The sequence below is a fragment of the Chlamydotis macqueenii genome, chromosome 25 (genome assembly GCF_036417535.1).
Source record: "Chlamydotis macqueenii isolate bChlMac1 chromosome 25, bChlMac1.mat, whole genome shotgun sequence".
NCBI classification, from domain to species: domain Eukaryota; kingdom Metazoa; phylum Chordata; class Aves; order Otidiformes; family Otididae; genus Chlamydotis; species Chlamydotis macqueenii.
Window position 1 is genome coordinate 615,751 of NC_141580.1, and position 22,494 is coordinate 638,244.

At 64.3% G+C, this 22,494-nt stretch overlaps 2 protein-coding genes across 2 annotated transcripts; both read left to right on the forward strand.

Annotated features, from left to right (window-relative positions):
* Positions 1–398: 398 nt before the first annotated feature.
* STARD3 (StAR related lipid transfer domain containing 3) lies at positions 399–19,537 on the forward strand. Its single transcript, XM_086767029.1, has 15 exons — positions 399–538; positions 5,390–5,669; positions 8,555–8,632; positions 8,906–8,983; positions 9,073–9,126; positions 9,229–9,346; positions 10,449–10,547; positions 11,286–11,338; positions 12,164–12,256; positions 13,701–13,763; positions 14,833–14,928; positions 15,488–15,567; positions 15,959–16,063; positions 17,362–17,455; positions 19,251–19,537. Exons 2-15 carry the CDS (start codon positions 5,454–5,456, stop codon positions 19,353–19,355), a joined length of 1,332 nt encoding a protein of 443 aa, XP_086623155.1. The 5' UTR covers positions 399–538; positions 5,390–5,453; the 3' UTR covers positions 19,356–19,537.
* Positions 19,538–20,870: 1,333 nt separating this feature from the next.
* On the forward strand, positions 20,871–22,364 carry TCAP (titin-cap). The gene is made up of 2 exons (XM_086767026.1): positions 20,871–21,036; positions 21,657–22,364. The coding sequence occupies exons 1-2, from the start codon at positions 20,888–20,890 to the stop codon at positions 21,910–21,912; spliced, it is 405 nt and encodes a 134-aa protein (XP_086623152.1). The 5' UTR covers positions 20,871–20,887; the 3' UTR covers positions 21,913–22,364.
* Positions 22,365–22,494: the final 130 nt, after the last annotated feature.

The window sequence follows — 22,494 nt, forward strand, 5'->3', positions numbered from 1 at the left end:
GCCTCGCGCCCCCCCCCCCCCCCCCCCGAGCCGTGGGGGGAGCCGGGGCCGGGACCCCCGGGTGCTGGCGGGGCCTGGGGCCTCCCCGCCCGCCCATGGAGCAGAGCCCCCCGCCCGTAATAAACGGCTGTACAGAGCGGCTGGACCCTGCTTGGGGGGGCTGGACCCGTGTTTGGGGGGTAACAGCCTGGGGGCGGGGAGGGGTCTGGGGGGGCGAGAGCTGGGAGCTGCGGGGCAGGGCCATGGGGTGCCACCAGGGACCCCCCCCCAGGGGGAATGGTCCCTCCCAGCCCCACTGACCCCCCCCGGGGGGAATGGTCCTTCCCAGCCCCACTGACCGCCCCCCCTCGTGCGGAATGGTCTTTCCCTCCCCCCCCGGCCCCGCGTTGGGCCCGTCCGTCGCCCGTGGCCGGCGATGGTCGGCGCCGGCGCAGCCTCGCTCTGGCATTTCCCTTCCGGGGCCAGGGGTGGCGGCGGGGCCGGAAGCGGCTCGCACCGGGGTCTGCTTCCGGCGGGGACCGGCGCCGGGCGGCCGCAGGTACCGCGGGGCCTCGGAGGGGCCGGGGCCGGGGCCGGGGCCGGGGCCGGGGCCGGGGCCGGGGCCTCGGTGCCGTCCTCCGGGGCTCAGGCCTGGGGGGGTGGCCGTTACCGGGGCCTCGCTGCTCGGTCCTGGGAGTCCCGTTACCGGCTCCCCGGAGACCCTGTGCCCGGGAGGCGCCGGGCGGCCCGCCCTGCCCGGGTCCCCGCCGTGCCCTCAGCGGCGGGCCCGGGGCACCGGTTCTCCGCGGGAGCCTTTCGTGCGGGAAGGCGCGCGGCCCCTGCGGGAGGGGGAGCCGCTCCTGCCCGGGGCGGGGGCGGGGGGGCCGGGCGGGGGGGGGCAGAGGGGCGGTGGGGGCCGGGCGCGGCTCCCCCCCCCCCTCCCGCGCTGGGCCCGGGGCTGTCCGCCTCCCTCGGGGGCGGCCGGGCCGCTCTGCGCCGGGAGCGCCGTTCTCGCCCCGTTCTCGCCCCGTTCTCGCCCCGTTCTCGCCCCGTTCTCGCCCCGTTCTCGCCCCGTTCTCGCCCCGTTCTTGCCCCGTTCTCGCCGTCGCGTCCCCGCTGCCCCGGGTCCGGGGTCTCCGCACGGACCCCGACCTTGATTCCCTCCCCGCCAGCGTCCCGTCGCCTGGGGCGGGCGGAGGAGGGAGGGCGCTCGGCGGGGCCCGGCTGGGGGCCGTGGCTGGGGGCCGTGGCTGCCCCCCGCCAGCCCTCGGAGCCCCTTCTCGCGCGGCCCCTCTGCGGCTGCAGATCCGGGAGCCGCAGGCGTTCAACGTCCCGCTCCGCGCCCCGCCGCCCGGCAGCGCACGGGTGAGATGTGGCCAGGGTTCGGGTCGCAGCGGAGGGAGGCCAGGCGCTGCCGTGGGGTCCCGCGGGGGCAGGAGCCCTCCCAAACGTTCGGGCAGGCCCAGCCTCTCGCTGCCTGCTTGAGCCGGGGGGTCTGGCACCCGCCGCGGGCCCCCGGGCTCAGCTGGGCCTTCGGGCAACCGCGGTGCTGCCGAAGCGCTCTGGAGATGAGCGCGATGGTGCGAAGCGCTGACGAGGAGGGCGTGGGTGTGGGCGAGGGGGCTGCGGCCCCACGTCGGTGTAGGGAGGGCTGGCTCAGCCCCCGGCGGGCAGCGGCTCGGCTCAGCCCGCACGCGGGGCCGGGGGGGAAATTTGGGACGCTGCGAGGCTTTGCGGCCCTTGCAGAGGTGGTGGCGGGCCGCCCCCCGACACGAGAGCGCGGCTCGGAGAGGCGGCGGCAGAGCACTGCCCGCTCCCCGGGGTGCGGCGAGCACACGGCTGAGCCGCTTCTGCCCCGGCACGCCGGGCACCGAGGGGCAGCCGCGCCAGCGCCTGCGGCCTCGGGCCCCCTGGGGCTGGGGCAAAGGGCCTGCGAGCAAAACCTCTGTGCCCGCCCCTCGCGCCCGCTCCGGCGCTGAGCTCTGGCACCGGTGGCTCCCGGCGTTCCGCAGGAGTGGCTGTTCGCGGACGGGCCGAAGCCGCGGCCCCCGTCCCCGTCGTTCCCTGTCAGCCTGCCGCCTCTGCTCGCTGTCGCTCGTGCCAGCGGTGCTGCCGGGAGCCAGCACGTCGCGTGCCCGGCGGGGTGACCTTTCTGAGCGCAGGCACGGGCTCGAGTTAGCCCTGGAAGGTGCCTTAGGGAAAGCTGGAAGGCGGCGCGGGGACGGCTGGCTGCGGAGCTCCGCACCGTGCCCCTGCTGCGGGGTCGCGGCAGCGTCACGGTGCTCGGAAACCAAACGGCCTTGGCGCGGTGGGGTCCCAGCCACGGGCGTGCCGGGGCCTGGCCGGTTTGCTGGAGGTGTTGGGTCGCTTCACGGGTTTTGGGAGCTGGCTTGGTGTCTAGTTTGCTTTCACGCTAATCTGTCTGTTTTAAAGGCGTCTCTCCCTGCTGGGGGGCCGGACGCGTGCTGGTGTCCGGTGGAGCACCCGCTGCTGGTGCCTCTGCAGGGCCGTCCCTCGCCCGCCGGGCGTTTTCTCTCCCGGTGCAGCGCTGGCGCGAAGGCTGTGACTCGCGGGAGAGGTGACAGGAGAATTAGCTGCTGGAGTCATGTGAGCCCAGAAGACACATTAATAGGAAGTCGGGGGCGCGGGGCGAAGGAGAGGCAGTGTCACAAGATGGAAAGGCTTCATACTGTAAGACATGTCATTAACATGCAAGCGCGTGCTCACGAGAAGCGTGTGATTTGAATCTGAAAGCCGAGAGCGGAAAGGGCTGACGCTGGGGGGGGGCACTGCAGCTTTGCAGAGGCCGCTCTGGCCGCTCCCGGGGCGGGACGTGCTCGGCACAGGTCCCGGGTCCGGTTTGGTGCCCAGCGTCCCGTTGGCGCTGGGCTGGGCTGCGCTGTTTTGCCGCGCAGACCTCTGGCAGCGCTGGGTGTTGGCGCGTGGCATCGTCTCAGGATTTCACCAGCCGCCTCTCCTCCGTGTTTGCTTCCCGCTGGGACTCACGGGCTCGCTGCCGAGGGTGGCGTCGCCTGTCATCCCTGCAGCCCCGCTCGCCTCCCGCTTTGTCCTCAAAACGGGAGGTCTCGCCAGCGAAAAGAAACCAAATCTGTCCTCAAAGTCTCGAGAGCCCTTTTCTTAACCAGAGAAGCCCTTGGGGGTCCGTGGTGCGGGTGCCCCCCGGGCCGTGTTGCTGTCACCCAGGGAGTCCCTACGGGCAGCGCGCGCCGTTCGCGCGTCCCCGGCCTGTCGCGTTGCCCGTGGGAGCTGCGCTGCTCAAGAGCCCCCGAAAGCGGCCCGTGGCTCGGCAGCCGCTGCGGCGCGGGCTGCGGAGGATGTCTGAATGCATAATGCGGCACCGGGGCGCTCAATAATTTATCTGTCACCCAGAAAAAGGCGCGCTTATCCACGCTCCCATCCAGCCCCTGCTCTTTCTGCTCTGAGCTCTCTCCTGCCCGACGGAGCCGTCCCAGTCGGGGGGCCTCGTCTGGGCTTGAAATATTTCTGCCACCCCCCGCTCTGCGCCGCGGTGCTCTGGAGGTAACGCCCGTGTCGCCGGTTCTCCCCTAGAAGTTGGTTGTTGCCGGTTGGTTCGGGGTGGACGTGCTCCCGGGGCAGCGTTAAACCTCACCGGGGAGGCTGGGCTGTAGCGACGGGCGGTTTTAGGCCGGCTGGGCCGCGGACGGCCGGGCCGCGTCACCGAGCTGAGCCGTTTCCCCGCGCTTGGCACCGCAGAGCGGCCCCGGCGCCGGGGGAGCGGGGCCGGCGAGTCTCGCAGGGTGATTTTAAAGCACTGTGAAAGTTGTGGGGGGCTGCCTAAGTGCAAAGCGGTGTTTGAGGGACGGAGGCGGCGGCGCCCTGCCGTAGCGGAGCAGGCAGCCCGTGCGTGAGGCGATGTATTATTTAGTGCTCGCAGATGTCTCTAACTTTTCTCAGTTTGAGATGAGCCCCCGGCTCGGAGCAGCGAAGGGCCGCGCTCGTTGCGGCTGATCCAAAGTGACAAGTCTTCCAGCTCCTTCCGAAGCGCCTCCGCAAGAGACGAGTGGGAACGTGACAGGAGTCCAGTTTTCTTCCCCTTCCAGCTCCGGTGCTCCCCGGGGGGCTGAGACGCTGAAGCCGCCGGTGCGGGGACCCAAAATTGCCCCAGCTCAGGTTGTGCCTGGCTGCTGCAGTAGCTCCGGCATCCGGTGGGGCTCGGCGGCAGCCCTGGCCTCGCCTGCCCCGTGAATTGCCCCGTCCCGCAGGTCAGGGCGCCGTCTCGGGGCTTTTTCCCTTGGACGTTGCGTGGCTGCAGCCTCCCGGTTGTTGCAGGCGTGATCTGTCGTAGACAAACAAACCTCAGCGGGATCCTGCTGCTCATGCAGCAAAGAATCGGGTTTTGGAGGCAGAATGTCCTTCAGCAGTGGTATTTTGCGGAGGAGGAGTTTGTAGCGGTGCCGTTGCCGTGGGTGACTCGGTGGCAGAGCGGGGACTGACAGATCCCTGGTCTGACCGGTTCTGGCGTCCTCCTTCCTTGTTTGTCTCCAGCGAGCGCTTGGCCGCGCGGTCCCGTGGCGCAGCGGCCTCCTCGTGCCTGGCTGGCGGAGGGGAGAGGTGCGAACGCAACGGCCGGCACGGCTGCCGGGGAACAGGCGCCGCGTGCCCAGCACGGCCAGCCCCCGAGGCAGGGAGCGGTGCTTTTCCCTGCTGCCTTCTTGCTGTTCCGCTTGGCCGGAGCCGGGCACGGAACCCGGCATCCTGCTCCTGAAATGAGCCGTGCGGGACGGGATCCGACAGGAGGAGCGGCTCTCGAGGCTTTGCGGTTTGCCTGGTGCAGAACGCTGAGCCGCTGGGAGCTTTGCTCCGTCCCCGCAGAGGAGGCTGCTGGAGCTTGGGCGGCTCCAGGATCTCGGGGGCTGTTTCCTTTTGGATCGCGGGGCTCCGTGGAAACACCCCGAGGCCCCTTTTCCCGCTGCCGCGGCATCTCCGCGGGGTTTGCCATCTGCCGCCCCGGCCGCTGGCGGTAGCCGCCGGCTTGGCGCGCCGTGTTGCGAGCCTGTTCTGGGTGGCTGCCCCTGGGTCCCAGCGACGCTTGCTGGTGGCTGCGCGGACCCCCTGCGCCTCGGAGCCTTTCGCAGCCAATTCCCCCTTCTCTGCGGTGGGCGAGAGGGGAGGAGGGTCGCTGCCTGTGCTGGTGAGCGTGGGCTGCCAGGGTGACGTGGGGCAGCCCTGGGGTGAGCCCTGGGTGCTTCGCCCCAGAGAGAGAGGCTCCTTGGCAACCCAAGCAGCCGGTGTCGGCCTTTTCCCTCAGGAACTGTGCAAAACGGACAGGATCTGGTTTGGTAACAGGAGTATTTGCTCTGCAAGGGAGAGGGGAGAAGGGACGTCTGGAGGTTCCAGGCCTGAGGGTCCCCTCCGTGTCTCCCCACAGGTGACGCCCTGGCCTGGCAGATGTGGCCCCGGTTGACGTAGCACCCAAGTCGCTGGGGCCGAGGATGAGCAAGCCAGCGGACCCGCAGCACGACCTGGAACGCAGCCTCCCCGCCATAGCGTCCATCAGCACCTCGCTCTCCCAGAGCCAGGGCTTCTCCCCGTACTGCTACTTCTCTCCGGAGAAGAGGAAAGCCATCTCGGATGTGAGGAGGACCTTCTGCCTCTTCGTCACCTTCGACCTGCTCTTCATCTCTTTGCTGTGGATAATCGAACTGAACGTAAGTGGGGCAGGCCAGCCCGAGCAGCCTTTGCCCTTGGAAGCTGTGCTTTTTCAGTTCCCTTCCCTCCGCGGTAATTGCTCCGTTTCAGAAGTCTTGGGCCAAGTCTTTGTTTGTTCTTCCCAGGGCTCTGTTGATTGGCGCTGGCTGAGAAACCATTACGCGGTTAGAGTAAACTCAAGTCCAGCTCATTTCCTGCAACCCGGCTCTGTTGTGGCTGGCCAGGGTCGTTAACACCATCGCGTGTAGCGCTGTACGTCGCGGTGTAACGAGATCCGGGGCTCCTGGAATCGCCGGGTTGAGCAGTTGGCCAGATTTCTCTCCTGCTCCCCTTGCCTGGAGTGAAGCTGCTGGCTGCGTTTGCCAGGCAGCTGCCGGCGTTGCTGCAGGGTCTGTCCTCGCAGCGTCGCGGGAGCGAGGTGGGGTGTGCGGAGCCTCCTCTTGCCCGCCCAGCTGTTGGGCAGAGACAAAAGGGGCCTTGAGCTGCGCTGCCAACGCGCTGCTGATCTCAGCTTCTGAAAGCTGGAGATGCTGCTCCCCTGCGAACGGGGACACGAGGGTTTTGGCCCTCCCCGCAGCGCTGGCACATCCGCAGGCTGCTGCGGTTGCTCCGCGTGTGAGCTGCTGCGATGACCGGGGAGATGCAGTGTGTTTACCTCCGTCCCGTCGGGTCAGAGTTACTCCCTGGGCTGTGTTTTGTTTTTGTTTTTCCTGAACCGATCCCGAGTGGTGTCAGCTGCGGTGAGGGCAGGTTTCAGGTACTACATGTCCTCCCGCGGAGCAGCCTGGGCGGGGGGGCCAGATGAACAGATAGAGCCCAGTGCTTCTGCGCGCAGCCCCGCCAGTGTCTGGCCTTTGTTTATCAGCACCGAATCCTGCGCTCACTTAGCGGCTCTTATCTCTGCCCCGTTTATCTCCTGGGTGTCTGCGCTTCACAGATTGTCTCAGCCAGCAGCTCCCTCGCCCTGCCCGCTGCAGCACGGGAGCCTGAAGAGACCCCTGCCCGCCCCACGCTCGGCAATGAAAAAGCCAGCATTCCCGCAGTGCCGGTGGTGTCCTGCGCGCCTGGCTCGGACCCCGGCCTCCTGCTCTTGTCCCTGCACTTTGGAGGGGTGCTATCTGCAAATCACAACGTCCAGCCGCAGGGAGATAATCTGCCCGCGCGGTCACCAGGGTGATCCTGAGCGTAGGTCGCGCAGGTAGCCATTAATGAGTGACTAACTGCTGATATTTGGGCCCTGAGCTGAGATGCTGCATATTTAAAGCTATTAGGGCTGCTTATTTGCCTAGTTATGAAGAGCAACGATTTTATATCATGACTAATGCTTTTTTTATCAAACGGTTTCCTTTGCTGCAAGATAAGCCGAGCAAATTGGCCCTCGTTAAATGTCTGTTGCCTGCAAACTGTAATTCTGCGAGCTTGCTGCTCTCAGAGACAGAGAGATGCCTCGGAGGGTTCTTCCTTGTTTGTGGCAGCGGCCTGTATTTAAACTGAAAACAGCCCCCAGAGATCGTGATCCCAGGCCTTCCCCCTGTCTCGTTCCTCCTGCAGCCCCCCACGGCGGAGTCCCGGCGTGGGGAAGAGCCTTTCCGTGGCAGCTCAGCGGAGCTGGCTGGCGCGCGTCCTGTAGCCGCAGGTCAGCTGAAGCAATCGTGCAGAACTGCTTTGCCCCCCTCCCTGGTTATTAAGCACCAGCCCTGACCTAGAGGGACCGCTTCCCGACAGCCGCCTCTTCTGTCCTTGGACTGTCTGACGAGAGGGTGCCAGGGCACCAGGCTGCCAAGAACTGGCCTGAGATCCACCGACTTGTTTCTCACAGATCATCAAACAGCTGTCAGCCTGAACCGGCTTCCAGGCCAGCTGGGCTGCGTTCAAACCAATAGCCTAAAGGTGAAGCATTTGTTCCAGTTACCTGAGCCATCAGCTTCCTCGTAAACAGCGATCCAGGCTCCCGAGAACAGGATTTATGGTGTCAGGGGTCCCAGGGCTGTCGGGCCCCAGATTGTCTCGGGGTGAGGCAAGAGAGCTCTTCTGTGAGCTTTTTCCATGCTCCCGTACCATATCCCAGAAAGCAGATTTGCCTCTTTCAGATTTCCCTGCAGCCTCTCTGTGTCTGTGCGCGTCCCTCGCCCTCCTCTCCTCCCTCTTCCCCTTTGCCGGCACGTTTGAACCCGCCGGGTGACTTCCTCCGTCCGATTTCCTGGAGGGCAGCTCAGCGCTGCTGTGGGCCCTGGGAAGCCAGCTGGCCCGGAAGAAAGGAGAGGGGACCCCGGGTGCTTTGCACAGCGAGGACGACCGCGGTTTAAATTCCGCCAGGTTGCTGAGTGACCCTGAGAGCCCTGGCGGGGGAGATGTTTTGGTTGCCCAGCTGTGGGAGACGCTTTGCTCAGTGTGTTGCTGATGGTGCGAGAGAAGCAGTTCCCTGTGGTTTTTAGTTGGCTCTGCATCTCCTCCGGTACAGCTGAATTCTGCCACCTGAAGCCGTGCATGGAAGCGGTGGGCGCGAGCGGGAGGCGGTGTCCGACTAAGGGCCGTAGGCTGTGAGGGGTGCGGTCGGTGGCGCTGGATGTGCTGAGCCAAATAGCGTTTTTTTGGTGTCAAAAAGCCCCCGCGTCGAAGTGTTCAGTGTGCCCGCGTGCTGCTCCAGCTCTGGCTACCCAGCTCGCGTTCCTGGGTGTGAAACCGAGGGTGAAGCGGGTTGTGCTGTCCTCCCGCGGTCCTGCCTTGGTGGATGGGCCTGCGTCGTGCATGCGGCAGGCGGTTGTATGCCTGGTGCAGAACCTGACCCGGCGGTAACCTCCGTCGCCGCCTGGCCGGGTTCTCTCCACCGTTAGTTTCTTACCAGTGCCCTCAACAGCTTTCTGCTTTCCTGCCTCCCCTGCAGACCAAGGAAGGCATTCAGAAGAACCTGGAGAATGAAATCATCGAGTACAAATTTAAGACCTCTTTCTTTGATATATTTGTGAGTATCCCAGGCTGCTGCGGGTGAGGAAGCGGCTTTGGAGCTAGGGGTGCGCGGCCCAGGGCCGGGCAGGGAGGGTCTGCATGCCGGGGGGCTGGGGTCTCCCTGCAGCCTTGCCCTGCGCCTGGCTCAGTGAAATTGGGCGGGTCGCAGCCTCGACCCTAGCTGTCAGGGTGGCGAGGTCCCCGGGAGCTGGCCCGCGTCCGTGTCCTCCCAGCGCCTGGCCGAGGGACGAGGGCAGTGACTAGTGTCGATGGCTTTTTGTTTTTAAAGGTGTTGGCTTTCTTTCGGTTTTTTATGTTGCTGCTGGCCTATGCAATCCTAAAGCTGCGCCACTGGTGGGTCATAGCGGTAAGAAGGCAATTTTTGCTTTCCTGTTTTTAATTTTTCTCTCTGCTTGGAGTTTGCAGGGTTCTGAGATACGTGTGTTTGTTTTTCAGGTCACTACGCTGGTGTCCAGTGCCTTCCTGATTGTGAAGGTCATCCTCTCCGAGGTTGGTTTCCTTGGGCTCACAGGGGATTGCTCTGTGATTGCTTGACGCTGCTGTTTTCCCGTTTGTGTAAACTCCCTGTGGTCTCTGCTTTCTTCCACGCAGCTTTTGACCAAAGGGGCTTTCGGCTACTTGCTTCCCATCGTCTCGTTTGTCATTGCTTGGCTAGAGACTTGGTTCCTGGATTTTAAAGTCCTAACTCAGGAAGCAGAAGAGGAGCGATGTGAGTATTTTGCTCCTCTCTGGTAGGAGTTGGCAGCTCAGCCTCCCAGGCTGGGGGTTTCTGCTGCTTTGGCAGCACCTTGACAGATATGACATTTCTGGAGAAGTGATCTCCAGGCTGGCTGTGTCGGTGAGCGCCTGACTCAATTCTGTTATGGTATACAAGACCCTTCAGGGGAAGAAAATACCAGATTATAAAAAGCATCTTTTAATTGAGTGGAGAAAAACATGCCAGATTCCCCAACGTCTGGATCCCAAAGCCAGACGTGTTGGAAACAGAGCTCACCTCCGCATCGGAGAAAATGTTTGGAAACAGTGGGACAGATGCCAGGCGGACTGTTGGACTCTCCGTCTCTGGATATCTGTCTTTGGATCTGGGCTGGAGACCTTTCGGAGGATTGCTCCGGTCACAGACGCGTTACGGGGCCACGGCGTGAGTTATGGTGTGTGAAATTTTACAGCCTGTGCTCGCTGAGGTCAGGCTAAATGGAGATCGGGTCTGACCTAATGCTTTACAAATTGCCCTGCTGTGCCCGGCACCTGTAACTTCCAGGGGTCCTTCTAGGGAGCTGGGAGGGGCGGCTGCCCGTTCCTAAAGCAGCGAAAGGGGTTTGCCGCTCTCCCAGGCTTCGCTGACGAAAGAGGCCTGGGAAACGGCACGGAAACGAAGGAGCGTTTGTCGAGCGGGGCTCGGTCAGAAATGCCCCAAGCGGCTATAAAACACCAGAGGATGTTTGGGTCTTGCAAGGAGGCTTTAAGATGAAAAATGATCAAGTGTTTAATGCCTCTATTGGATTAGGCTCAGGTTCCAAATTGCTTCCAGGGGAAGCTCTTATTTAATTAGATGCTTAATCGCCTTTGGATTTGACAGGCAAAAGAGCCCATTGATCTCCATGAGATAAAATGTCTCAAACAAAAGATGAGGCAATAGGAGCTGAAAAGCTCGTGGGCTGCCTGGTGTCAGTGCGAAACGACCAGCTGTGTGTGGAACAAAGTGGCTGGGAGGGTGGTTGAGAAGGGGTGTGCGTGGTGGGGGCCCCAGGACCCCTTGGCGCTGAGGCGCTGGGCGCCGTGTGTGTGAAACCTCGTGCTCTGTCTCGCAGGGTACCTGGCAGCCCAGGCTGCAGCCTCTCGCGGCCCCCTGCTCTACCCCAGAGCCCTTTCCGAGGGGCAGTTCTACTCCCCGCCAGAGTCCTTCGCAGGTAAGCCGTGCTCTGCTCTCCTTCTGCCGTCACCTCGCGGCAGCCAGGCCGCCTCACTTCCTGGGCTCGCTCCCCTCGCGGCATTCCGGCCGGGTCTCCTCACCTCCATAATCACCTCCCCCCAGTTCTGTCTCGTTATCCCGGCCCTTGGCAGTGGCGGGTGGCAGGGCCTCCAAGAACTGACACTGCAAACGGGCTCCCCTCTCGGCGCCGCGCCTGCGCCTGGGCAGGGGAGGCATGGCCATGCTGTCTCTGTGCCATCTGCGGAGCGGAGTCGCGCTCAGCCCCGTGCGCCTGGCTTCAGCTCTGTGGGAAACCGGAGCCTTTTGTGGTCTTGGGATTAAATGCTTTTAGCCGTGGCTAAAGTACTTGAAAAATGCTGCCCTCAGGATGAGGGCACGGCGGCGAGTTGCCACAAGCAGGTGAGGATAAGAGCTGGCAGCACGCCGCCGCCCTATGACATGGCCTCGTGCCGGCTCCGGAGACCTCCCCTGCTCGGGAGCGAGGAGACGTCAGCCGGAGCAGTTGTCTCGGGGCATCTGGCACCCGGCTGGTGCTCAGCCTTCCAGAGAGCCGAGCAGCACCCGCTGCAGGCTGCGGCGGGCAGGCAGGGCCTGGGCTGCAGCAGGGTCATCCCCGCTGACAGCCCTTCCGTCGGATAGGGCGCAGGGATCAGAAAGGGAGAGTTTACACATAGGGTCTTCATAACGGTGTGCTAACTGCGTGCTTCCCCCTTAGGGTCGGACGAGTCGGATGAGGAAGGCGCAGGGAGGAAGGTGTTGACAGCTCAGGTAAGCAGAGGCGGCGTGGCCTGAGGCCGCCTGTCCCTGCCCCTGGGCTTCAGGGACCTGGGGCTGTGGGCACCTCTGACCCTGCTGCAGCCCCATCAGGGCACTGTGTCTGCAGAGCTTCAGCAGCTGCTGTCCCTCACGTCACAGCCCTCTGTTCTGGGGACGTTTGCCTGCCCCTCAGCGCCAGGCTGTTCCCCGTGCGCCCCGGGACCGGTGCCATCGTGGCTGCCGCGGGAGGGGCTCCTCTGGGGAACACCTGATGTTAACCCACTTCCCCAGGGCCGCGCGCTCTTCCCTGCAGCATCCCGCAGCGGTGGGGTTCTGGCTCTGCCTCCCGCCTGTCCCTCTCTCCCCTTCGCTCTGCGGTCCCTGGTTATGCGGTCGCATACCGCGAAGGGCGTCCTCTCGGCCATCCCCGCTGAGCTGTGGCTCGCGGGGCGGTCCTTCGCCTCCCCGCAGCCCGGCTGGGCGCAGGCTGCTTGGTGCTCTCTTCCAAATGGTTCTGCGCCGTTCAACCCCGGTTCTGGCAGCTCCGCAGAAGGAAGCTCTGGGCGTCTCATAGCCCTTTGCCTGCTGGAAACCCTGCCGTCAAGGCAGGAGACTCGCTGGTAGACACAGCTGGTGTGTGGATACCAGCCAGGGCGGGGAGCGTGACTTTGAGCTCCAAAATGAGGCCTCTGTGACCCAAATTAAGAGATTTCTGCGGTGTGGTGGTGGGAGATAGCCTGTTTCCCTCTGCCAGCCCTGGGAGGGGGGAGCAAGCCTTGCACGCGCGCTTCAGGCTTTCTGCAAACCCAGCTAACGGAATGCTCCCTTCCCTCCCAGGAGAAAGAGTATGTCCGACAAGGCAAAGACGCAATGGAGGTGGTGGACCAAATCCTCGCCCAGGAGGAGAACTGGAAGTTCGAGAAAAACAATGCAAGTGTCGTATCCCCCCGCCCCGCCTGCCGGCAGCACTGCCGGCAGAAACACGGATGGCTTAGCAAAAACGGGAGGACAATCGAGGCTTCTGCAGCCTCCTTGCAACGTGAAAAATTAACAAGCGTTACAATTACCTGATTGAATTAGGAATCCATTCCAGTTCAGTTAAATGTAAAATCCCCTCTTATTTAATTAGACGTTTAATTGCCTTCCTGTTTGACAGGAGAGGGCCCATCACTCCTCCCTCTAGACGCAGGCAGTCAGGGGCGGGCAGCTCACCTTCGGTAGGCGTTGGGACGCAGAGCCGCGCCTGCCGGCATGGGGAGGAGTGGAGGCACGCTGGCCCTGCGGCGGGGCTGGGGGCCCGTGCCTGCGGGTCCTGCCCTTGCTGCACAGCAAAGCGCCTTTGAGTGCGCCGGAGAGACCAAGCCAAGCTGGGTCTGGCCTTGCTGGCCAGCTTTGGCCCACGGGGAAGCAGGAGAGCGTGGGGCACAGAGTGCTTCTCCCACCCAAAGCCGTTTGTGTCCCCCCTTCCCCAGGACAGGGACCCTGCGGGTGCAGCAGTGTAAGTCGGGGACGTCTCTGCCTCGCGTCTTTCCGCTGTGGCTTTGCCAAAGGGCTCTGCGAGTCTCACCTCTTGCTTTGGGCAGCGCGGGGGCACACACAGCAAAGCGAGCCCTGCCCTGCCTGTTTCCTGGCCGCGCTGGTTCGTTCCCTGGGCCACAGCAGAGTTTTCAGGGGTACCTGGTGCTCCTTCTTCTCCCCGAAGGGTGGAGAGAAAGCGGCAGCGTCTGCCCCCTCAAAGCAACCTTGCTTTCTGCTTGCGGGCTCACAGCACGATTGGGGTGAGAGTCCTGCAAACTGCAGTCTCATCTGGTGTTTAAAATTCCCCTGTCAAGTGATCCATTGTCTGGTGCCAAACTAGCTGGGCAGATTGTTTTCTTTATCCAAAGGGGGAAGGATTTAAATAGACTAATCAGAGTTTAACACAGGGCTAATGATGAAAGGTTATCATCTGTCCATCCCTGGCCCCTCCAGGGAGGCTCTTCTCAGATGTAGGTAACAGCAGCAGCGCTGGCAAACCAGCCCCGCTCTCCTGCCCTGGTGCTGGTAGCTTGCTACAAAGGGAATTTGACCTTCACGTGGAGTTCGCAGGCTGGCATGGGGCGGCTTCTTTTTCTGTCTCGTCGCCACTGCCTCTCTGGATATTGTTTTGTTTATGGAAATCTGTGCGTGTGCATCTGAAATGTCCTCACGGCGGTTCCCGTGCCGGGGTCGCTGCCTGGTGCGGGGGACGAGGGGGGCAGCTGGGGGCTCTCCCAAACGACACGCGAGGCGGGGTGGCTCTGCAGCCGCAGCGCTTGCAGAACAGCAGGCTTCACCCTGGACAGAAGCGATTTATTTTGCTAACGTAAGTGTAACTTTCTTATTTCTTACACAGGACTTCGGGGACGTTGTTTACACTTTTGAAATACCTTTCCATGGCAAGACCTTTATTTTAAAGGTAAGAACCTTCCTGGATCACTTCCCTAGTCTCCGTGCTACAGGCAAAGAGCAACTGCTTTGCTCGGAGCCACGGCTCGGCTTTCACGCGTTCTCCTGGCCCTGGCAGAGCAGGTCAGGCTGCAAAGCACGCTCTCTTTGCTCGAGACAGATGAACTGCACTGCACGCTCTAGGGAATCTCTCCAGGAAAGCCCCTTGGCTGGCAGACAAACTCCCCAGCAAATATGTTGGGCCCCAGTCTCTGCTGGTAGAAGGGGGAGCAGGTGACTGCAAGACTCGCTTCCAGCCCCAGCATCTAGGACTAATCTGACCAAGGAGGCTAATTGGAACTAATTGCCAGCAAGACCAGGGCTGAGCGTGTCTGCTGCGCCCTGGCATTGAGAAGAGCTGCTCGGAAGTGCCTTGCTCTGTGCCCTCTCGCTGGAGCGGCTTGGCTGTGAACCACGCTTTAATGAAGCATCGGTGCGGCGGTGGCTTTTCTTTGTTCCAGTGCATATGTTGCCGTGCTGGCAGGAGCTGCTGGTGGAGCAGCTCTGTGTTCGGGAGGAAAAGCTGGATGGTCCCGCTTTCCTGCGGTAACCATTTGCCTCCAAAGATCCCCTGTCCCGTGGGGACGTGCAGAGATGAATGTTGTCTGTGCCAGAGCTCGGAGTAGCTTTTCAGCGACTTCCCGAAGCAACCGCGCACGCAGCAGGACTGCTGATAAAGTGAGGTGAGGGTAGGAGAGGAGCCGGCCTGAGGCAGCCCCGAGGTCTGTCTGTCTCGCCGTGCAACAGACGGACAGACGCTTGCCCTCTCTTAGACCAGCACGGACCTCGGCAGGCAGCAGTTCACCGACTGCTGAAACCTGAGGTCTGCTCTGTGCTCTCTGACTGCGCGATGCCCTCCAGGTCCCTGGGAACGAGAGCGCTGTGGCAGAGGGGTGACAGCCTTGGCTTTGCGTGCGCCTGAGCCGGGCCGGCCTCGCTGCTCCCTCCTTTGTCCCCGTTTGTGATCTGCCCTGTGTTCCTTAAAAACAATCTTACCAGAGTGGATGGGGGGCTGGCTAACTGCTCTGGCTCTTCCTCAGGCTTTCCTGCAGTGCTCTGCTGAAACGGTTTACCAGGAGGTTATTCTCCAGCCTGAGAAGATGATCCTGTGGAACAGAACGGTGGCAGCCTGCCAGGTGAGCGTGCCGGACAAAGATGGCTTAATCACAGGAGCTCCTTGGAGCGGAGAGATGGAGCTTCCCAGTTCAACACCGGCTGTTGGCGGTGCCCAGGCCCTACTGGAGCTTAGCTGGATCCGAGTCACTGAGGCGTTAAATCTCCGCCGCTCATCCGTACCATCCGAATGCTCCGCGGTAGCCAGCTGCATGCGCGTGCCCATCCAAGAGCCCATGAGGTGGGCAGGGAGGTGGGCCGGTGGCTGAGCCAGGCCGGCTTTTGCTTGGTCGGGTGTGGGCGTTTCAGGCCGTTGGTGTGGCGGGGATCCGGAGGCAAGGCCTGTGCGCCCCAGAGAGGCAGAGGGGCCGGTCCCAGGGCAGGGGACAAACCTGTAGGCATGCTGCCAAAGAGCTCGTCCCCCTCAGCCCCACATCAGCTGCTAAAGACACTTCGTTGCTTTGAATCCTGCTGCTGGTTTAGGGGAGGGTCCGTATCACCCAGCTGTTGGCACCCACACTGCAGGCACAGGCTGAGAAAATCTCTCTTAATTTTTTTTGTTTGTTTTTTGCCCCCCCCCAGATCTTGCAGCGGGTTGAAGACAACACGATCATCTCGTACGACGTGGCAGCTGGGGCTGCAGGCGGTGTTGTTTCTCCAAGGTTGGTTTATTCCACTGTCTGTTTTGTACCGAGCCCCTGAACACCCCCTGAAATACGGAGAGAGGCGTCTGACTGTGGGGAGAGCGCCGTGCCCCAGCCCTGCCGGCTTTGCTGGCTGGGAGCTCCCTGTGTCAACAAGGCAGGGCTGGCTGGCTGCGCGGGTAGCGCTCCCAAAGGCCGGGAGCCCCTGAATTCTCCTCCAGACGCGGCTGGCAGAGGCTCGCAGCTCAAAATCTGTCTCAGTCAGTCGGTCTCCCCGATAACAGCGCTGTGCTTTGTCCCCGAGTCGCCATGCCTCCGCGCAGCCCTTCCCAGCAGTCCGGAGAGCGGGCTCTGGTCCTTCAAGGTCCCACGCAGGGTTTAAAGCAGTCGGCGCCCTTTCTTTGCTTAGGGATTTTGTGAACGTGCGCCGGATCGAGAGGAGAAGAGACAGGTACATTTCCTCAGGGATGTCAACCACGCACAGCCTGAAGCCTCCGCTCTCCAAGTATGTCAGGTAAGAGGCAGGCTCGGATTTTTTTAGCTGGTATCTGACACGTGCACTTTGCTTAAGCTTAGGGCAAAGAGCCACTTGAATGAAAACCCTGCTGTCTTTCTGGCAGCGTTTGCAGGAAGCTAATCTATTTGTGGAACTAAACCTTGCTTCCCTTGTTCTTCTTCCTTTGTTAAAGAAACTCTCTGTGCTGTTCAGCGTTGCTCGGGCGTTTCCCAGCTCTCTGCTCAGGGGAATGGAGGTGCCGACCAGTAGCAGCACAAACCCCAACCCCGTCTGCATCCTGTTTATGTAACAGTTAATTCCCAAGCAGGGCCAGCTGCCATTTCTGAGGGGCAGTAAACAGCTGACTGGCTCGCATTGAGCCTCTCGGATGCCTTTCGCTTCTCGTAAGCCAGTCACTTACTGACTTTAAAGGCTACAGACACTGAGAGATGGTCCCGAGGGTGAAACGAGCTGCGTCAGGATGGACTGGCTCCCAAAGTGTCCGCAGGTCTTTGGCCTCTCCCCTTCCGAAGGGACAGCTTCGCCCGGCTGCTGATGGATCTCGGCAGGGTTAATCTCATCAAACAAGGACTCCTTGTTACTGTCTGCTCCGGTGCCTGGGGCCCAGCTGTGCCACTTTGCGCACTGACTTTGTTTTTCCTAATAATCTGGTTAAAGTAATTGACATTTTAACTCAGCCGTTATAGCTGCCTCAGTCTATTTAAGAGCTGGGGACTTCAGGGTCTAGAAAAATCTTTTTACAAATGTATGCAGCAAAAATAGTGTGTTCCTGAAGAGGGAAGGGAAATCTGTATTTGGGCTCTGTGTGTGAGCACAGCTTTCCTCTCTGAGACGGATCAGATGGTGCGAAGAAGGATCCGGGGGCTGTAGTGACGAGGCTCCCCGCGCCGAGCCTGTCCTGACCACACAGGGTTCCCCTGGCCGCTCGGCTCTCCGGGCACCTGCCCGTTTGCACCCATTTGCACAGGGCCGTGCCTCGGAAACCTCCCGGGGACGAGCCGGTGGTGGCTGGGCTGGCACGGTCCAGAGGCTGCTGCTCAGCCCGCAGCCCTGGCACCACCGCTGCCAAGGCACCTGTGGGAAACCTGCCCTGCTTGTGTGCCTGCAGCCAAGCAGATACCTTCCCGGGTGCTCTGCGCATCTGCTGCTTCCCCGCCGGGCTCTCGTCCTCGCTGCCAGGCGGAGGGGGTGGCCACTGCCGCAGGAGCAAGGGCAGGATCGGTGCGGTGCACCCCAGAGCGTTAGAGAACGGCTTTTCAGCCGGCCGCGGCTCTGTGTGCTCTTGGTTCCCGCAGGGGTGAGAACGGCCCCGGAGGATTCATCGTACTGAAATGTCCCAGCAACCCCAGGGTCTGCACGTTCATCTGGATTCTCAACACGGACTTGAAGGTAAAGCCAGTTCTGCGCTGTGGCCACGTCCCGCTCCAGCAGAGCCCACCAGCGGGCTCCGGCACCCCCTGCGGAGCGCGGGCTCCGTGCTGCCGGCCTGCTCTCTGCTCCCAGCAGCCGCAGTCCTGCTGGGCGCCTCTGAAAGCGGCTCAGCATCAAAGGCTGCCCTGAAGGGGCTCGAGTTCTGCTACTGGAGGTTAAACGCTGCCTGAAAATCCCCCTCTTCCCCCTGCAGTCGCCCAGCTCCTCCTGGCCTGGCAGAGATCTTGCTCAGGGGTTTCGCATCTCTGTGCAGGGCTGGGGGGGGAGGAGATTTTTCTCCTCTTTGGGGACTGAAAACTGTTGGGCATGTGAAGTGTTGTCTGGCTGCTCGCTGTTCCCAGGAACCTGCTGAAGGGGCGATTCGCTCGCCCCGGTGTTCCCTGCTCCCAAACACGACCACCCCTGGAGCGCGTGGGGCTGTGTCCGCGGCCGGGGAAAGGCGCTGTGGCCGTACCAGACGACCCAGATCTGGAGCTATTTGTGGAGCTGCCTGTCGAGTCCTTGCTGGTGGCCCAGACAAAAGGCAGTGCAGGGAGGGAGCCGGGGTCGGGCGGGTGGGGGCGCGGAGCTGGCCCGTTTTCTGCCTCCGCTGAAGGTTGACGTGGTAACGGCGCTGCAGCAGCGAGCACAAAGGCTCCATTCATCAGCGCTCTGCTGCAAAGCTGCGCGGCCCCCTCCCACGTCCCTCCCTCCCCGCAGAGCGGATCAGCTCCTGCCTGCCTTGGGAAGCGCGGTGGAAAGGATTTGCAGAGGCGCTTGCCTGGGCAGGAAAAGCAGGGGCAGAGCGGAGTGCGGCCTCCCGCCCCTTTGCACGGGAGATGTCTTTTCCTTTGCGGATCTGGCGGCCGTGCCTCTTCTGCCCCTCCGTAACGCGTGGGTTTGAGGGATAATGAACCCCCTTGGTTGTGCAAGACGGGGCTCTGAAAGGAAAGACGTTCCTTGTGCTGCCCGGGCCCGAGAGTGCTCGCCCACCGCCCGCCTCCGCTGCTGGGAGAAATCCCGAAGCGGCCGCGCTATTAATAACGGGTCAACTGCTGCCACCGCCTTCTGAGGGGCTCTGCTAGCGCCAGACCCCTCTTCGGCGCTGCCTCGCTATTTCCTTTGGCCCTGAAGTATTTATAGCGCATGGCTCATCCCTTCCTGCCACCGAGGGTGGGAATCGCACGCGGTGTGTTTGGGTCCGTGATGGAGCTTTGCCGCGGAGCTCGTTTCAGGGGGGTGTCTGAAATGGCCCCTGGGCCAACCGTCCCACACCCTCCTGCCCCCGTGTCGTGGAGAGGTCCTGCTCCAGGGACCAGTCTCCGCCTCCTGCCCTGCGCAAACACCCCAGTCCAAGGCGGGGGTCCCCCTGTGCCCCCCAGGATCGTTGGCTGGCCGTCCCTGCCTGAGCTGCCTGCACTTGGGACCCTCTGTGCACCGGGACCCTGCGCCAGCCCCCGCTGCTGCTCCCAGCCCTGCCTCAGCTCCCTTCCCCCGCAGCGGCGAGGGTTATTTTTTTATGCCTCTCACATAATAGAGCACAGGCGGAGGGGGTGAGTCGTGCAGGAGGGCTTTTTTAGAGAAATCAAAACGCGTTTCAGTTCCTCCCCCAGAGCGAGCTCCTCGGAAGCGGCAGCTCCCCACTGCGGTGCCCGCGCGTCCCTCAGCCCGGGCTGGCGCCGCTGAGGGGATGGGGGCCGGCCCCCAGCCCCACACCCAGCGACGGCTGCGTGCCCCCTGACTCACGGCTGCGTGCCCCTCTCTTTCCCCGCAGGGCCGCCTGCCCCGGTACCTGATCCATCAGAGTCTGGCCGCCACCATGTTCGAGTTCGCCTTCCACCTCCGCCAGCGCGTCGGCGAGCTGTCCGGCAAACCCTGAGCAGCGGGGCCCTGCCGCGCCGGACGTTCCTCTGCGCCCGGGGGACAGCGGGAGAGCACCCTGCGGCCCCCAGGCCCTCGCCGCGCCCCCCCAGAGTGTATCCCCCCTACTAACAGCGCTGAGACGGGGGCTCAGCTCCTTCTCCCAGCACCGTTCTCTAACTGGGGCCCTGAAACCACTGACTGTCGTGTGCCAAACTCCTGCCTCCCCCTGCCCCTCGGGGGCTCCTCTGTGACCCCCGGCTCCTGCGCTCGTGGCCCCCTTGGAGGAGAAGAGGGGGCAGAGGAGGAGGCCAGGCTGGGGCGAGGACACGGGACCTCGCTGTCTGTCCGGACGAAGCCCCGCGCTGGGCTCTGCCCCACGTGTGTGGGGTGAAGGGGTGGCTCCTGCCCCGCTCGTGGCCCCCCCGGGAAAAGACAGTGGGGGTCGTGCAGGGGACCCCTCTGGGGCCCTTCCCCGGGACTTGGGGCTCCCAAACCTCCCCGGGCGCCCCTCGGGGCTCGGCTGAGCTCAGCCCGCCGCCCCCGGGCGGAGACTTTTATCGCGGTTGTGGGGGGTGCGGGGGGGGGATGCGGGGGCGGCCGCGGCTCCTCTTTACCTGTGCGCGCCGGTGCCGCGTTCTGCGCTCAAAATGGGAGCTGGCAGCGCTGCGGGGAGCGGGGGGCGCCCACGCCGGCCCCCCCCTGCCCCTCCGGTGCCCGGCCTGGGGGGTCCGGCCCCCCCTCCCCGCGGGGGTGACGCCCCCCGGCATTAAAAGCCTTGCACTGGTTCCAGCCCCGTGTCTTCCCCGTGCGCCCCGGGCGAGGAGCGCTGCCCCACGGGGCCGGGGCGCCCCGAAGCCCCCCGGGCTCAGCGGGCGGGACCTCCGGGCGCCCCCGTCGCTGCCCCCCGTCCCGTGGTGGCTCCTGGGCGCCGGCCTGGAGCGTTGGGCCCCGCGCTGCTCGCCCCGGCGGACGTTTCTCCGCGGGCCCCGGCCCCGCGTTGTCCCCGGTGGCGGGGGAGACCCCCGGGCGGGCACCGCGGCCCGTCTGTTCGCAGCCCCCAGCTGTCGGCCCCACAAATCGCCCGGCCTGGGGGGGGGGGGGGGGGGGGGGGGCCCTGCCACCAGCACCCCCCCGCGCGCCCGGAGCAGCCCGAACCGGGGGGAAGCGGCGGGACGGGACCCCCACGGCCCTTGGAGGCCGCCATCGCCCTGGGCCGGGGGCTCCCGCGGGGCCGTTAACAGCGCGGGGGCGGCAGGGAGGGGGCCGGGGCAGGGGGCGGGGGGGTCCCGCCTGCGCGTCACGCTGCCCTGCGTCTCCTCGGGGGGCACGGCCCGGGGCGGGGGGCACACGGGGCTGAGCGTGGCCGGATGCGCACGGGGTGACGCACGTGTTCCCAGTGCCCCCCCCCCCCACACCCCCCCGCCCCAACCTGCCCCGAGGGGGCCCTTGGCACCCTCCTGTCCCTGCGGGTGCCAGCGGCACGTCCCAAAATAGCCGCAGCGGGGCCATATAAGCGCGGAGGGCGGGCTGGGGGGGGGCACAGGCACCATGCTGGGGCCCAGCACCGTGGTGCGGAGCGGGGGGCTGCTCTCGGGCGCCCGCCTGGGCTGCCGGGTGCGGGAGGAGGACGTGGGGCGGCGCGAGACCTTCAGCGCCGAGTGGCTGGACCTGGAGCTCAGCACCCGGCCTGAGGAGGGGTGAGGGGCGCCGCCGCCCCGAGGCGGGGCGCTGGGTGCTGGAGGGTCCCCAAGGGCTGCGGGGTTCCCCTAGGATCTTGGGGCGTGGGGGGGTGGGGAGGCTCCAAGGGTCCCGATGGGGTCATGGGGGATGTAGGGGGCTTCAGGGGTGCTCCGGGGTCCCCATGGGGCTGTGGGGGGCTCCAAGGGTCCCGATGGGGTCGTGGGAGGTCCAAGGAGGTGGTGGTGGGGGGTGTATCCAAGGGGGACTGTAAAGGTCTTGGGAGTTCCTGTGGGAAGATGGGGGGGGGGTCTTCGTGGGGTTTGGGGTTGCTGGGCACGCACATGGGGCTGTGAGGGATGTTGGGGGGGGTCTCCAGGGGTCTCCCCCCGGAATAGGGTGGTCACCGTGGGGCTGGGAGGGTCTCCAAGGGCTCCCATGAGGCCATGGTGGGTGGGGGGAGAGGTCTTCAGAGTGCCAGGAGGGACACAGGGACCTTCGAGGGGCGGGTGGTCCCCACGGAGTGGTATGGGACAAGGAGGGTCTCCAGGGGTGACCCGGCGGGGCAGAGCAGGACGCGGGGGGGTCCCTGTGGGGCGCTGGGGCCCCGCTCCCGTCCCCACGAGCGCCCCGTGCCCAGGTGGTGCCGCCGGGAAGTGGACGAGCAGCGCCGGGAGACGCTGGAGCATCGCGGGGAGATGCGGGTGCTGGAGCAGCGTTCGCCCTGGGGGCTGCTGCGGGTGGGGTGCCTGGGGCAGCCCCTGACCCAGCACCTCCTGCCCTACGCCCGCACGCTGCCCCTGCCCCTCTTCGCCCCCCCGGACCTCCGCGGTGCCAAGGCGGGGGTCCCCCGCACTCTCTCCCGCTCCCTGTCCCACGAGGCCCAGAGGGGCTGAGGGGGACGGTGGGGCTGGGGTGGGGGTGGGGGGGTTGGGGGGGGCAGGAGGCTGATGCCGGGGGGTGACGAGGGGGCCTGGATGCCTGGGTCCGCTCAGCTGCCCCGAAGAGGCAGCACAGGATGGTGGGTGCAGGTGGGGGTGGGCTCCCACTCGCCTGGGACCCCACCCCGCAGCGGGCGGCGTGGAGGCCGGAGGGGATGAGGTGCCCACGGTTCAGGGGGCTCCTGGCAGCAGCGGATGCGGCTCTGTTCCCCTGGCAAAGAGAAAGGGGTGCGAGGATGGAGAGTGCTGAGACACACACCCACCCACCCACACACCCCTCCCCCACCGCCCCCTGGGCCAAACGGGGCCCTGGGGGGTGGGGGCTGTGGAGGGGTGGGGGGCTACGACGGGTCACTCTGTGGGGTTGTACAAATGGTCTTTGTACGGCAATAAAAATGCCCAGCCTGGCCCAGCGGCATCATTTCGGGGAGGGGGAGAGGGGTACGTGGCCCCTGTGAAACGGTGTGGGGAGGGGGCAAGATTTAGGGGGCGAGGGCCTTAGGGAATTTGGGGGAACTGAGGCACGATGTCTTGCCT